Source organism: Dasypus novemcinctus, chromosome X (genome assembly GCF_030445035.2).
Source record: "Dasypus novemcinctus isolate mDasNov1 chromosome X, mDasNov1.1.hap2, whole genome shotgun sequence".
Taxonomy (NCBI): Eukaryota; Metazoa; Chordata; class Mammalia; order Cingulata; family Dasypodidae; genus Dasypus; species Dasypus novemcinctus.
The window spans coordinates 86,908,577-86,925,649 of record NC_080704.1 but is presented as its reverse complement, the minus strand read 5'-3'; the positions used below and the strand labels follow the sequence as shown (position 1 = coordinate 86,925,649).

The 17,073-nt window shown below is 35.4% G+C and overlaps 1 protein-coding gene and 1 pseudogene across 8 annotated transcripts in view; one reads left to right on the top strand and one right to left on the bottom strand.

The window, feature by feature from the left end:
- ATRX (ATRX chromatin remodeler) overlaps positions 1 to 17,073 on the top strand; it is a 362,990-nt gene that overhangs the window by 254,380 nt on the left and 91,537 nt on the right. For all 8 annotated transcript variants that reach the window (XM_058292114.2, XM_058292110.2, XM_058292112.2 and 5 more), the window contains 2 exons: positions 2,553 to 2,659; positions 14,115 to 14,223. In XM_058292114.2, coding sequence (XP_058148097.1) covers positions 2,553 to 2,659; positions 14,115 to 14,223 — 216 coding nt within the window. The remainder of the gene's footprint in view (positions 1 to 2,552; positions 2,660 to 14,114; positions 14,224 to 17,073) is intronic.
- LOC139438122 (cyclin-G1 pseudogene) lies at positions 11,216 to 12,085 on the bottom strand (annotated as a pseudogene).

Below are 17,073 nucleotides of genomic sequence, written 5' to 3'. Positions count from 1 at the left end.
CTGTTGAACCCAAATAAAAACTTGATATTCCACAGGGCGAGTGATAAATGAATTTTACTGATTTTATCCAGTGCTGTACTGATAAATGTTTAACAACTGGCTCTCCAAATATTCATGATGATGATGATAAGAGAAAGCAAGCAAGAAAAGCCCTGATTTTTAGCATTTTTCAGTTTCCATGGTGTAGATAATCCCACCATGGCCAATTTCAAGCTACCCATTGATGAAGCAGTAGCTGGAAAGAGATAATAACAATCTGCTTTTCAGAGTGAAGCTAGTTATAGCCAACTCAAACACACCACTGTTTCAGTTCAGCCCTTCTGTCTTATTTTCTATCATTTGAATAATAAAATTTGACTGTCTTCTTTCCTTTTTGTTATGTGTGAATTTCATAACTGTTGTTTTTATATTTTTGGCTGAGTCATTAATTAAATGGGTAAAATCAAAACATTGTCATACAAGTATGAAAATTACCAATCAGGACAGTAGGCCTTCAGGTTAATCTTCAACTGGAAAGGGTTAACATAGACAAATATTAGTATATCACCTCTTAATCCTAATAACTCTTTTCCTTTTTCAAAGTGAGACTTATCTGAGTTCAGTGATTCCTTAATAGCTAAATATGGTCAACTTTTTTTTCCAGACTCGTAGTTAAAATTCCAGATTAGTTCCAAGTAAATAATTAGTATTTCTAAGATTTTAAGTTTTCTAGGTACAGAAACTTAATTTGTATCCTCTGTAATTTGTAACCTAGTAAGTACTGGTCCAGTGAAGATTTTGGTTCTTGGAAATATAAACTACTGAGGGAATCAAGTCATGCTCATTTGAACTGAGCACCAGAGTCAGTTCATTTCCTTAACAGTATTCTAGGGATAGGCAAGTGGAAAACAGGCTCCAACAGTACAGAACTCAATAAGCCATACAATAAAAAATGCATATGTACTTTTTCCAATGGCTATTTCATAGCTTGAATTTTTCTTTTTTCTTTTCACTATGTCTGAAGACATCTAACAGTGAATTTTAAAGGATCTTTTGGAATCATAAGTACCTCCCTTTTCTGGAGTACAGCTTTCGGAATCAAAACAAAACCACAAAAGCATGCTTGACATAGGTGTCTGGTCCCTTGTATATTGAACTACTTTGTTTGCACAATGAAGGAGAGAACGAGTCCTCGCACATTGTCCTTCTAGAATTTTTCCATCTCCATTGTCTATTTAGGTCCATTTATTTCTCACCAATGAGATACAGCAGAGTAGTTTTCAAACTCTTTTCTCAGAGCACCTGCAAACTGGGCCATGGAGAAACTGTGAGGGTTATTCCCTAATGCCTAAAGCAGCTTACTTTTATTATCTATTTTATGTTAACTTTTGCATAACATTTTGTGTAAATAACTACTTATCATGGCTATAACAGATTTAGGAAACTACTGGGATAGAGAAATTGATAAAGAAAGTGTTGTGGAACATGTACAGTTTTAAAGAACAGGGATACTTTCTATAGTAGGAAGATTTTATTTTTTTACATCCTCTAAACACTGCAGAACAAAAGTTTTAAATTTTGAATTCTAATGTATTGAATATTTTCTTTCATGGATCATACTGTTGTGGTGTCATGCCTGAGAATTGTTTGTCTAACCCTAAGTTACCTAGATTTTCTCTGAAGTTTTCTTTCTCAGACTTCTGTAGTTTTATGTTTTGCATTTAGGTGTATGGTACATTTTGAGTTAATTTTTGTGTAAACTGTGAGAATTAGGTCAAAGTTCTTTTGTTTTTTATTTTGGATGCCCAACTTTGTCAAGACCATTTCTTGAAAAGATTATTCTTCCTCCAGTCAGTTGCTTTTGCACTTTTGTCAAAAAAATCAGTTAACCATATCATGTGGATCTGTGTCTGGAATCTATTCTTTTTTATTGATCAATGTGTCTGTTCCTTCACTAGCACCACACTGTTTACACTACTTGTTTTAGTCTGCTAGGCTGGCAAAGGCAATATACCAAAAATGGATTGGCTTTTACAACGGGGATTTCTTAGCTTACAAGCTTACGGTTTTGAAGCCATGAAAATATTCCAATCAAGGCATCATCAGGCAATGCTTTTTCCCCACAGACCAGCTGCTGGCTATCCTAGACTCCTGTGTCACATAGCAAGGCACATGGCAGTATCTGCTAGTGGCCTCTGTGGTATGTCTCTCTCTCTCTTTCTCTCTCTCTCTCTCCTTACAGTAGGTCTAACTACAGGAACAGATTAACTTTAAGAACATAATTTTCTGGGGTCCATTCAGCTTCAAACTATCACACTACTGTGGCTTTATTACTGGTGAAATCATGTTGTGTTAGTCCTCCAACTTTGTTTTTCTTATTCTAAATTGGTTTGCTATTCCACGTGCTTTGCATTTTCATATGAATTTTAGAATCAGCTTGTTAACATCTACAAAAAATCTTGCTGGGGTTTGTATTAGAATTGCATTAAATTTATAGATCGGTTTAGGAAGAAGTGATAATTTTACTATATGAGTCTTCTAATCCACGAACCATAATCTCTATCTTTTTTTAGGCTAGTGTTCAGCCAGTCTCTCATATCTCTGGACTTGATTGAAGATTTTCTTGAATTGGCGAGTAGGGAAAAGACAGAAGATAAAGATAAACCTCTTATTTATAAAGGTGAGTTACAAACATTTCTATATTGTAGTTTTTAAGTAATTCATTTAAGGGTATTTTACAAACACTTTAACAATAAAGGAAACAAAGCTACCCTAAATATATTCATTTTTTTCCTGCAGTTTCCTCTTATCCTTCTCCACATAGTCTTTGTTATTTGCAGCTGTAGCATACATTTAATTTAAAAGTATTTCAAACTGTGTTATTGAGACACAATTCATGTCATATGCTTCAATCATTTTAAGTGTATAATTCAGATATTTTTTGTATATTCATGGATATCTGCAACAGTCGTTACAATCAATATTAGAACATTTTCATCACAAAAAGAAACCCATATCCTTTAGCTGTCACCCTCTCCCAGTCTGCCTCTTGCCCTCAGCCCTAGGCAGCCACTAATCTACTTTCTGTCTCTATAGATGCGCAAGTTCTGGACTTTCATATAAATGGAATTGTACAATATATGATCTTTTGTAATTGGTTTCTTTTAGTTAGTATAATGCTTCTAAGGTCCATTATAAGTTATAGCATGTGTAAATATTTTATTCCTTTTTTGGCCAATTGTCATTCCATCATTATGGATATACCACATTTTGTTGATTCATTCAACAGTTGATGGACATTTCGATTGTTTCTACCATTTGGCTACTGTGAATAGCTCTGCAGTAAATATTTTTGTCCAAGTTTTTGTTTGAACACCTGTTTTCAGTTCTTTTGGATAGTATATACCTATGTGTAAATTATCCAGGAAACACCAAATTGTTTTACATAGTGAATATAAGAGTTCTAACTTCTTCTCATCTTCACCAATGTTTCTTATTTTCCTTTTATTTTATTATAGCCACCCTAGTGGGTGTGAAGTAGTATCCTATTGTGATTTTGGTTTGGGTTTCTCTGAATAATGATGTTGAGCATCTTTGCATGTGCTTGTTTAGCCATTTGTATGTCTTTTTAGAAAAAGTCTATTTAGTACTTTGACCATTTTTAATAGGGTTTTGCCTTTTTGTTGTTGAGTTGCTGGAGGGCTTTATGTCCTCTGGATACTATTCCCTTACTGGTTATATGATTTGCAAATATTCTCTCCCATCTGTGGGTTATTTGCTAGGTTGATAGTGTCCTTTTATGCACAAGTTTTTTTATTTTGATGAAGTCCAATTTATGTTGTCTTTTGTTGCTTGATATTTTGGTGTCATACCTAAGAAACTTTTGCCAAATCTGAAGATTAGTTTAGGACTATGATGCATTTGATTTTTTATTTTATTTTTATTAGAGAAGTTGCGTGTTTACAAAACAATCTTGCATAACATACAGGATTCCCATATACCAACCCATCATCAACACCTTGCATTGTTGTGGAACATTTGTTACAACTGATAAAAGAACATAAAAATATTTCCACTAACCATAGGCCATAGCTTACATTCATGTCTTTCATAAGATTTGGGAAATTTTCAGCCATTATTTCCTTAAATATTCTTTGTCCCTTTTTTTTCCTCTTTCTGACACAGCCATGACGTTTATGTTGTGCGCTTTGTGTTGTTATTCAGTTCCCTGAGAGCCTGCCCAATTTTTTTCCATTGTTTTCTGTATCTGTTCTTCTTTCTGTTTAATTTTGGATGCCCTGTCTTCTAGCTTGCTGATCCTTTCTTCTGTCTCTTTATATCTGCTGTTGTATTCTTTAATGTATTCTTTTTTCTTCATTTTAAAACAATTATTGAAGTCTGTCATTCATACATGAACCTACATAAACAGTAAGTGTATAGTAAAAGTGGTGAACTTACAAAACAAGGCATGCATAACATCATATAGGGCTCCCATACATTACCCACCACTAACATCTTACATTGTTGTGAAACTTTTGTTACAAATTACCAAAGTAATGTCTGTAAAGTAGTATATTCTTAATTTCATCTATTTTGCCTTTCATTCCCATAATATCTGTTATTTTTCTTTACATGCTTTCAAATTCTTCATTATATATCTATTTAGGAGATTTGTTTTAGCATCTTTGATGAGTTGTTCCAAATTCTGTATCTTCTTTGCCACTTTAATTTGTTCTTTTGACTGGGCCATATCTTCCTGTTTCTTAGTGTGGCTTGTAATTTTTTGTTGATTCCTGGGTATCTGATTATTTGGATGAGTTTATTCTGAAGGTCAGTTTCTCTCTCTTGTCTAACATTTTGTTGTTGTTTGGCTTTGTGTTAATGCTCTTCTTTGACAATTTTATCATCAGTATTACCCAACCTAAAAATGACTGGGGACCCATGAAAAGGGTACTGAACCAGTTCCAAATGTCCCTGGGGAGAGGGTCAGGAAGGATGACAAAAAGCCTTTAATTTTGCTTTCAAAGGCTGAACTTTCCTGGCCTGCCCAGCAGATAGCAGTCTTTGGCAGCCTATTCCCCATAGCCTTCAGAAGGCAGGGTGGTTGTTTTTTTTTTTACTTAAAAAATTTTTTTTCCCTTCTAGTTTTATTTATTTTTTAATTTTTAAGTCTTTTTTTAAAAAAAGATACATAGATCACAAAAAATATTATATTAAAAAAATTAAGTGGTTCCCACTATACCCCATACACCAAGCCCCCCACCCCTCCCACATCATCAACCTCTTTCATTATTGTGGCATATCCATTGCATTTCGTAAATACATTTTGGAGCACTGCTGCACCATATGGAATATAGTTTACATTGTAGTTTATACTCTCCCCAGTCCATTCCGTGGGTATTTTTAGCTCTCTGCCTCACTCCCCCTGACACTGGTCATAATACTGCCAGGACATCTTCTTCCTGGGTTGGTTTTTACTATGGGACCCAGTAGTATAAATTTACCAGCCAAAAGCTGTGTCACTGCTGGGCTGTGTCCTTCTCTGTTCTTGGGGAAGTGGGTTTTTGTGGCCCTCTCAGTCTGTAACTGCCTGTCAGACCAGGGCCTGGACAAACTATAGCTGTTGGCTCTGAGAGTGGGGGATGTGCTCTAGGAGCTGGGGCCGAGCAAGTTACTCATAGTCTCTGACCACAGTTTTTCCCGTCTCTTTGTCTTGCTCTTTCCTGTATGCTGCACAGTAGTCCCCTGGTCTCTGGAGCCCTAGAACAGTTGTTCAAGACAGTTTGTGCTTGTCTGCTAGCTGTTTTTCTGAGAGAGAAGTTAGCCCTGCAACTCCCTAATTCATCATCTTTCCAGAAATTCCAGAGAAGATGATTTTTTAGTTGAGTCTTAAAATATGAGCTGGTGAGTTTGCCTTCCATCTGGCTGTCAGGAGTATAAGTTCCATGGCCTGGTCTTCTGAGGCAAAACAAACAGGTCCTGGTGGTCAGCCTAAGCTTCTCCCCAAAGCAGTTCAGTGCCCCTGCCCCTCTACTTTCCCTCCACCCTTTCCCATGGGGAACCCTCATTGTGGCCCTTTGCATTTACCTTGGCCACAGGGGCTTTCTCTCTCAATTCCCGGTCCAGACTGGAGGTCCAGTCACAGACCTGGTCCTACTTCCCACTGCTTCGCCTGAGATTGAAAATCATATATATTGATCTTGTACCCTCTATTCTTGATGAACTCATTAATTATGTCTAATGTTATTTTTTAGTAGATTTAGTAGGATTTTCTGCATTAAGATCATGTCATCTTTGATTAAAGCTAGTTTTTCTTATTCCTTTACAGTCTGGAAAGGGATCTCTAAATGTTACTAACCCAAAAATATAAAGAAGCTGAGAGAAGGAAAGCAAGCCTATATTTATAACCTTTTTTATATTAACCTCTTATAATTTCCAGTTCTATTCATTTTTCCTGTGGATTCCATGTAACCACCTGGAGTAATTTCCTTAAGCAGTCCTTCCTTGCTCCCACCTACCTCCTTTGCGCTGTTATTGGCAAATATTTAACACTTCTTTATGTCCTTTATAATTGCCTGATTGCCTTTACTGGTGCTATTTGTATGTGTGCATCTGGGTGTGTTTGAATTATCACCTGGGGTCACTTGCTTTCAGCATGAAGAACTTCCTTGAGTATTTCTTGTAAGGCTGGGCTGTTTGCAGCAATTCTTTCAGCTTTATTTAGGAATGTCTTTATTTTCCCTTTGTTTTGAAAAATACCTTTGCTAGATAAATTATTTGTTGTTTATAGTTTTTTCTTTGACTACTTTGAACATGTTACACCACTTCCTTCTGTCTTCCATTGTTTTTGATGAGAAGTCAGCTTTTAATCTTGCTGCAGTTCCCTTGTAAGTGATGAAGTCATTTTTTTCTTCCTGCTTTCAAGATTTTCTCCTTTTCTTTGGTTTTTAGAATGTTTCCTCTGATGTCTTTGTTTGTGGATCTCTTTGTGTTTATCCTAGTTAGGTTTTATGAAGATACTGGATGTGTACATTATTGTTTTTCAGTGAATTTGGGAAGTTTTCTGACATTACCTTTTCTATAATTTAAAATTTTACTTTGAGGAAATTGCAGATTTACATGCAGTTTTAAGAAATAATATAGAGAAGCCCATGTACACTTCACCCAGTTTCCCACAATGATAACATCTGTCCCACAATATTTCTTTTAGTATTCTTTTGCTTCTTTCTCTCCTTTCAAACTCATAATCCCATTACATGTACGTTGGCTTACTTATTGGTGTTCCACATTTCTTCATTCTTTTTGGTCTCTACTCTTCAGTTTGCATACTGCCAGTGTATATTCACATTTGGTCATTTTTTCTTCTGTACTGTTGAGTCCAAGTGAATTTTTCATTTCAGGTATTGTATGTTTAAATTCAAAATTTGTTTTGTTCTTTATTCTATTTTTTGCCTCTTAATTAATGTTCTCTATATTCAATGCAATATTATTTTCTTATCTTCCTTTACTTCTTCATTTTATCTTTATTTTTAAAGAAGCTTTAGATTATATTACATAAAAAATATAGGGGATTCCCATATACCCCAACCCTTTTCCTTCCCACACTTTCCCCCATTAATAACATCTTTCATTAGTGTAGTACTTTTGTTTCAATTGATAAACATATATTGAAACATTGCTACTAACCATGGCCTATAGTTTACATTATGGTTTACACTTTGCACTGCACAATTTTATAGGTTTTGACAAAATGTATAATGGTTTGTATCCATCATTGCCATGTCATGCAGAACAATTCTAATGTCCCAAAAATGCTTCATGTTACACCTATTTTTCCTTCTCCTTCCCCTCAGAATCTCTGGTGACCATTGTCTTTATATCACTGTTACAAATTCTTCCATTACTAGAGTAATAAGTCTACTTTAGCCCATAGTTGCATTCCCCCCTTATGTTTGTTCATTCCTCAGTCTTGAGGATTTTGTGATGGTGATGCACACTCTGCTTCTGATTGAGAAGGGGCTTAGAACCCGTGGGGAGATCGATGGAACTGTTTCACTATTTGTAGGTGACATGATCATATATGTAGAAAACCCTGAAAAACCTACAAAAAGGCTTCTACAGCTGATAAAGAAGTTCAGTAAAGTGGCAGGATATAAGATCAAAATGCAAAAATCAGTAGCATTTCTCTACACTAATAATGAGTTAATTGAGGGAAAAAATCAAGAAAAAAATTCATTTACAGTAGTAACTAAAAGAATCAAATATCTAGAAATAAACTAAAGATGTAAAGAACTTCTACTTAGAACTCTACACAACATTGTTAAAGAAAATCAAAGAAGACCTAAATAAATGGAATACTATTCCATGTTCATGGATAGGAAGACTAAACATCATTAAATGTCTGTCCTATCCAAATTAATTTACAAATAAATCCCAATAAAAATTACAGCAGCATTTTTTACTGCATTGGAAAAGCTAATTATGAAATTTATTTGGAAGGGCAAGGGGCCCAATTAGCCAAAAACATATTGAAAAAGGAAATCAAAATTGGAGGAATCACGATACCCAACTTTAAAGCATACTACAAAGCTACAGTGGTCAAAACTGCATGGTATTGGGAGTGGATGTAACTCAAGTGTTTGAGTGCTTGCTTCCCATATGTGATGTCCTGGGTTCATTCCCTGGTACCTTCTAAAAATAAATAAATAAATAAAACAACTCTCATTGGGAAGCAGATGTAGCTCAGTGGTTCAGTGTCTGCTTCCCATGTACAAGGTCCTGGGTTCAATCCCTGGAACCTCCTTTAAAAAAGCAAAACTGCATAGTACTCCAGAAGGATAGACATACTGACCATTGGAACCAAATTGAGATTTCTGATACAGATCCTTGCATATAGAGCCAACTGATTTTCAACAAGGCCACCAAACACACTCAACTGGGACAGAATGGCCTCTTCAACAAATGTTGCTGGTAGAACTGGATATCCATAGCCCAAAGAATGAGAGAGGCTCACCATCTCATGCCCTATAGAAAAATTAACTCAAAATAGATCAAAGACCTAAGTGTAATAGCCAAGACCATAAAACTACTGGAAGATAATATAGGGAAGGATGTATGAGATCTTGTTATAGGAAATAGTTTCATTGCATGAGCAACAAAAGAAAAAATAGATAATGGGACCTCCTCAAAATTAAAAACTTTTTCACTTCAAAGGATTTTGTCGGGAATGTGAAAAATCAGCCTACTCAATGGGAAAACATATTTGAGAACCACTTATATTTTAAATTAACCTTCATATTTGAAGTACAATTTTGCTGGATAAAGAAGTCGGCTCGAAGTTTTTCTCTTTCATTATCTTTATTAAACCATACCACTGTCTTTTCTCCTTTATGGTTTCTCATGAGAAATCTGCACTGAGTCTTATTAGACATCCCTTGTATATGATGATTTGTGTTTCCCTGCTGTTTCCAGAATTTTCTCTATCTTTGACACTTGGCATTCTGCATATTATGTGTCTTTGGGTAAGACTATTTGGATTTATTCTAATTGGAGTAATGCTGTATTTCCTGGACATATATATTCATGTCTATCATGAGATTTGGGAAATTGTGGGCCATTTTTTCCTTAAATATTCCCTCTGCTCCCTTTTCCTTCTCATCTCTTTCTGGAACTCCCATAACACGTGTGTTGGTGCTCTTTGTGTTATCATTCAATTCCCTGAGTCCCTACTCAATTTTTCCCACTTTTCCTCTCTCTGTTCTTCTTTCTCTTCCATTTCAGTTGTTCTTTCCTCTACTTTGCTGCTTCTTTCTTCCATGATTTCAAATCCCTTGTTTGTGTACCTCTATTGTATTTTTTTTCATTTCAGTAATTTTATTGAAAATTTTATACTTAATACCAAAATAATGGTAGTTTGTTAGGATACCGCTGCCATTTGTATCAGCCATTTGGGAAAACTTAAAAGTTATCCTCAAATATAGTTTATCAAAGTTATGTATAACTTTAGGTATTATTGTGTTTCTTGGTTTATTTTTCAGTGTATATTCATCCATAACATGATGTCAAAAGTAAATCATAATGAATGTCTCATGATGATGGAGGAGAATGTTGCTGTGGGGGGAGTAGTGGGGTGAGAGGAGTGGGGGGTATATGGGAACCTCATATTTTTTAATGTAATATTAAAAAATGAATAAAGACAAAAAAAAGTAAATCATAATTGGCTATAGTCTTTCTGGATGGCTACACTTTTGCACTCAGTGACCATTTACAACACTTCAGTGCTGTAGATCTCCTTACATTCACTGACTTACATGGGAAATTCTAAACACTACCTATTATGAGGGTACCCACTTAATTCTCTGTTTTGGCACAGTATGGGCATTATTGAAAGTATATATGCTCTTCCTTTTAAACAAAATTCTGAATTAGGGAATGCTGATTTTATCAAAACCTTCATTAGTAAAAACTTTCTAGAGCGTTAAATCGAGTGTGCGCTTTCTTGGATACAGTAAAGCCAATTTTTTGAGTGATAATTTATTTTGTTACAAGAGAAACTAATTTTCTCGATGGGACTAGATTGAGGAGGTAGATTCTGTATAGAAATGTTTATCATGGATATAAACATGACCTGTGTTCTAGAAAGAATATTCACAATAACTTAACGAATTTGACAAGCTTACCAGGTCTTTATTTTTGCTTTATATAAAGTGCCCTCAATTTAAAATGTAACTGCTATGTAGAAGTAATTCTACATCTTTGGATTTTTTATCCTATGGCATTCTGAGTACCAAGAAACCATTTATACTGCCTAGAGTAGTAATCTGATATATCTGAAAAATGAGTATGTGCAATGTTGGTTTTCATTTAACCTCATAAGTTAAAAAGCATGCTTTAAGTAGGTTACCATTTTCATTACCACCTAAATATATAATATATTTATCCGATATAGACATTTGGATCAGTGTTATAAATGATGATCCAGTTTACCTTCCTAGACTTGTCATTAGTTTCATGCTTTGATTAGTAGGCTTCTCAGATGAATTAAAATCTAAATATAATTCTACTAGAGCATAATAAAATTCTCCCAATTCTCCCAAGTCTGAAAACATCAATGTTAATCTAGTTGCTATATTTTGAGATTTCACAGCTTAAGTCCATTATTAACACTAATGATTCCATAGCTCAGGGTTGTGGAGAAAGGCTTCAGAGAACAGATTTTTTTGTTGTAATAATCTGATTAAAAAGCCATTTCAAGAATTGTTGGAAGATGTGTGATTCTGTGGTAGCTATACTTTAGTTTCCATGTAGTACTCCCAGAAACAATCCTTGATCTCTGAACATTTGGTTTGGAACACTTGTTAATGATTATTCATTTAAACACTGGGATATGAGCTCTTACCAGATGTTCAGATCTCTGCCATTTGTCTTGGACTGTTTCTGAAGACATTCTACTTCCGTTAATTCTATACACTTCTTTGCTTGGATGTCTAATGAAGTGATAGAGAATGCCAACATAAAAGGCTTAGCTTTAGAAAATATCATCCTGCAGTGCCATGCCTTAAGGTGAGCTTCTCTTCTTTCAGAATTAAGCCTGTTTTTCCTTTCACATGGCATGTTCTCATGAATGAGTAAATAATAGATTTGCAGAAATTGAAAGGTAGTAGTAGGTTTGATTTTCCAACACAGCTTTGCCAATACAGTCTTTTCAATTCTCATCAATCTGAACCTTTTGAACTTATACTGACTCATTTGGATCAAGTCAGTTGCCAGTGAGACGTTCCTTTCCTCTCCACTTGATTTTATGACCAAATAAAAGCAGTTCAATCCTACAGAGCCAGGGTACTTGGGCTGTACCTTCATTTTGGACAGGATGTAAATTCACAGCTAGAGAAAATGTGTCTGTATCAGAGCCAAAGAACTGAGTTAAATTAAGATCATTTACTTCAAAGTCCCTTAGACTTGCAATCATTCTGAGGCCATTATCGTGTGCAGACTCAATTAGTCTCAAGCCACAGACCTTTGGCTGACATTTAGACTCCTGTTGCAACAGGTCATTCACCTGGAATAGCAGTTACTGAGTATCAGTTGTTGTTAGGACCTCTATCATCTTGATCACGATCGTGGCTCCTCAGTGATAATCACCCTCACTGGGCCTGCTCACATCCCACCCTGCAATATCAGATCCGAGAGGCCTGTAAGCTGTGGGGAACCTGCAGTGGCCTGCCACTAGAGTGTGGAATGGTTGCTGTTAGCTGCTTAGGGAGAGAGCATTTTACCTTTTTTTTCCCAGGCTCTTCCTCCCACTTTTCCCTGGATGCTGTACAGTGTTCTTCTTGCCTCTCTAGTTTCAAAATGGTTGTTTCAGATAGTTCCTGCCTGTTCAATAGTTGTTTTCGTGAATAGACTATGTTCTAGAGCACTCTATTCCACCATCTTCTCTAGAAGTATTTAAAAGAAGGGTTCTTAACCTTTTTGTTCCACGGACCCCTTTGCAAGATGAAAACCATGGACACCTTACTCCCCTCTGTACTGTGTATTATTTAATAAATATGTCATGCTGACACCAACACATCTCCACAAGAATAATATTTTTTAAAATTTTCAATTCAAGCTCATAGACCTCCTAAAATCTTTTAAGGGATCCATGGACCCCTGGTTAAGAACCCCTGCTTTAAAGTTTTTTTTCTTCCCGCCTTAGCTCTGTATGTCTTTTTTCTCCAAATAAAATTCATAAATAATAAACTGATTTCTCAGACCTTACGGAATTTTCAGGAAGGAAATTCTATGTAAGTAAATATATGGGAAAGTACTTACCATGTGAAACAGCATCCCTTATTTTAAACTAGTAAACTAAATTGAAGTCTGAGTTTCATAGCTTTGTCTTTATGGTAAAACTAGAGTGTGCTATTAGGGATTTTGCGTAGCAGTAGTATTCTATTTACAAATAAAGAATTGCAATGGAGATTGTGTAACAAAATATAAAACTGTCATAAGCACTTAATCCCCTCATGTCTTGTGTGACATTTTACTTCATTGTCTGTCTTACTTTCCTGGCTGTTATGAAAAATACCACACAATGGTATTAAATAACTGGAATTTATTGGGTCGTGGTTTTGAAGTTAGAAGTCCAGAATCATGGCATCAGCAAGGTGATGCTTTCTTGACAAAGACTGTCATTTTGGGGTTGTCTACTGCCATTCCCTGGGTCCTTGGCTTTTCTGTCACGTGGCATTGCACATGGCAGCATTCTTCCCTTTCTTTTCTGGGTTCCCTTGATTTGCAACTTCTGCTAATCCACTTGGCTTTTTCTTCTGAAAGCCTCCAGTAATAGAATTAAGACCCAACTCCATTCATTTGTCTTGTACCTTAACTAAAAATAATATCTTCAAAAGGTCCTACTTAAAATGAATTTACACCCATAGGAATCGATAAGGTTCAGATATGAATTTTTCTGGAGCACTTAATTCAATCTACCTCACTGTCCAAAAATAGACATATCTGATCACTGTTTAGCTTTTAAAGTCACTAATACATGTACATATATATATATATATATATATACACATATACATATACACACATATAGACAGAGAGATAGAATAAATCTTGTGAAATGAGAATATGGGGTATAATTTGTAGCTAGCCCATATAATAGTTTTTGGCACATGTTATGCATTCAGGAAATAATTGTTCATTGAATGAATAAAAGCATTCTATGTCTCTGAGTTTTAGCTGATCATTATCAGGTTGTTAATAAGGGAGCAGAAAAGCTGGCTGTCTAGTTTTAAATTAAAAGCAAGCTTCATGAACAAAATGCAACTTTACCATATTCTTTTGACAAATGTTAAAGGGTTCTAATCAAGGAAACCTTTCAAGAAATGGTTGTGTTCTTGGAAATTCACATGTAGATGAAATAGAGTTTAAAAGTACTTATGTTGCTTAGTATCTATTTTAAAGAAATCTGAGGAAGTTTGATATGCAATTAATTACCCCTCAACTTTAAAAATATATATATTTTGCTATTCAAGTGGAATATTTATATGTAGTCAATTTTAAATGGTGAGCAAGGAGGAAAATCTACTTGTCAGCAAAACAACATAAAAAACCTCTGTTGTTTTTTGTTGTTAAACTTTCAGGTGAAGGGAAGTGGCTCCGAAACATTGACTATTACCGGTTAGATGGTTCAACTACAGCCCAATCGAGGAAGAAGTGGGCTGAAGAATTTAATGATGAAACTAATGTGAGGTAGGAAACATTTCTGTATGCATAAAGATTTTGTAAGATTTGATTTTAGGTGTATATACTATACATTTCACACTTTTTGGTGTATTATTTTTAATTAGAAAAATAGTTCTTTGGAGAAATTATGCAGAAAATACAGTTTCCATATCCCCCATTTTTAACATTTTGCATTAGTATGTTAACTTTGTAACAACTCGTGAAAAAATGTTATAACCGTATTCTTAACTGTGGTCCATCAATTAGAGTTCACCGTTTCTGTTGTACAGTCCTATATATTTTTATTTTATTCTAACATATACAACTTGAAATTTCCCCTTTGAACCACATTCAAATGTGTAAGTTAGAGGTGTTAATTACAATCAGAATGCTGTGCTACCATTACCAAAATTACATTCAGAATGTTGTGCTTCATTACTCAAATGGAAATTCTGTACCAATTAAGCATTAACTCCCCATTTCCCACCTCTACCTCAAACCCTGGTAACCTGTGTTCTATTTTCTGACTCAAAATTTGCTTATTCTAATTATTTAATAACAGTGACATCATATAGTATTTGTCTTTTTTTTGCCTGGCTTATTTTACTACATATGTCTTCAAGGTTAATAATCCATATAGTCACATGTATCAGAACCTCATTCCTTTTTAGGGCTGAAATATTCCATTGTGTGTTGTATTAGTCAGCCACAGGGGTGCTGATGCTAACTACCAGAAATCTGTTGGCTTTTTTAAGGGTATTTATTTGGGGTAGAAGCTTACAGTTACCAGGCCATAAAGTGTAAGATAACCTCCCTCACCAAAGTCTGTTGCCATGTGTTGGAGCAAGATGATTGGTGATGTTCAGCCTCCCTCCTCCTCTTAAGGTTCCATGGTTCCAGTTTCTTCTGATCTCAGCTGTAGGCTGGCATAAAGCTCCTCTCTCTTCCAGAGGCTCGTCTCTTTCCAGGCTCAGCTGCTCTGCTCTCTCCACAAGGCCAGATGTAAACTATCAGGCAAATGATTTGGCTCTCTCGCTGGGGCTCCTGCATCAAAACTAAGCTCTCTCCTCTGCTGAATCGTTTTCTGTGGGAGTATCCACCTACCAGGGGAGCTGGAACTCAACATCCTACTGATGTGGCTGAATCAAAGCCAAATCTTAATTCGATTAAGTGAAAACAAAACCTCTGTATTTAATAAAATCAAAGGATATCATGCCCAGTTTACAAACATAATCAATATTAGTTTTCAGAATTCATCAATAATATCAAACTGCCACATATGTATGTGTATGTGATATGTATATATCACATTTTGTTTACCCAGTCATTTGTAGATGGACACTTGATTTGTTTCCAGTTTCTGGCTGTTGTGAATAATGCCACTGTGAACATTGGTGTGCAAATATCTGTTCAAGTCCTGCTTTCTGTTCTTGTAGGTATATGGTTATGAGTGGAATTACCAGGTTATATAGTAAGTCTGTAGTTAAGTTTCTTATGACACCCCAAAATGTTTTCTACATTTTACTGCATTCCCACCAAAAATGAATGAGTGTGCCTGTTACTGCACATCCTCTCTAGCACTTGTTCTTTTCTATTTTTAATAGTCACCATTTGTACATGTGTGAAATGGTATTTTATCATGGCTTTGATGTGCTCTGTTCTAATGGCTAATAAGTCTTTTCCTTATTTTAAAATTGGGGTGCTTGTCTTTTTATTGTGGAATTGTAGGATTTCTTTTATTAAACTGGTATCAGATATGTAGTAGTTTCCAAATATTTTCTCCCATTCTGTAGCTTGTCTTTTTACTTTCATGATGAAGTCCATTGATGGACAAAAGCTTTTAGTTTTGATGAAGTCCCATTCATCTATTTTTCTTTTGTTGCTCATGCTTTGGATGTAAAGACTAAGAAACCATTGCCTAACACAAAGTCCTGATATGCTTCCCTATGTTTTCTTCTAGGAATTTATATTCCTGGTTCAAAGACCTATACTTTAGGTCCTTGATCTATTTTGACTTACTTTTTGTATATGGTGTGAGGTAGGTATCCACCTTCATTCTTTTGCATAAGGATATCCAGTTTTCTTAGCACCATTTGTTGAAGAGACTATTCTTTCTCCATTGAGTGGAGTTAGCACCCTTCTCAAAAATTAGTTGACCATGGATGTGAGGGTCTATTTCAGAACTTGCAGTTCGATTTCATTAGTTTATAAGTCTGTACTTGTGTCAGTACCATCCTTTTTTTTTCTTACTCATAGTTTATTTTATTTTTATTTTTAAAGAAGTTATAGATTACATAAATGTTACATCAAAAATAGGGGATCCCCATATCCTCCACCCCCTCCCCCCATCCTCCCCACTTTAACGCATCTTTCAAGAGTGTGGTACATTTGTTACAGTTGATGAAAACATATTGAAGCGTTGCTTCTAACCATGGACTATAGCTTACACTATATTTTTACACTTTGACCCTCACAGTTTTATAAGTTTTGACAAAATATATAGTGACCCGTATCCATCATTACAGTGTCATGCAGGACAATACCAATGTCCCCAAAATGCCTCCATGTTACACCTTCTCTTCCCTCTTCCTCCTAAGAACCTCTGATGGCCACTGCCTTTATATCAGTGATACAAGTTCTTCCATTGCTGGAATAATAATAAGTCTACTTTAGTTCATAGATGTATTCCCCCCTTATGTTTGTTCATTTCTCAGTCTTGAGGATTTTGAGATGGTGATGCCCAATCTGTTTCGGGTTTAGAGAAGGCTTAGATCCCATGGGGCAGGTGATGGAACTGTCTTGCCTGCAGTTATAGATACTCTCTTGTTTTTTGGAATGGGTATTGTCTGTCATCATCTGTTTGTTAATTGTCCTGGG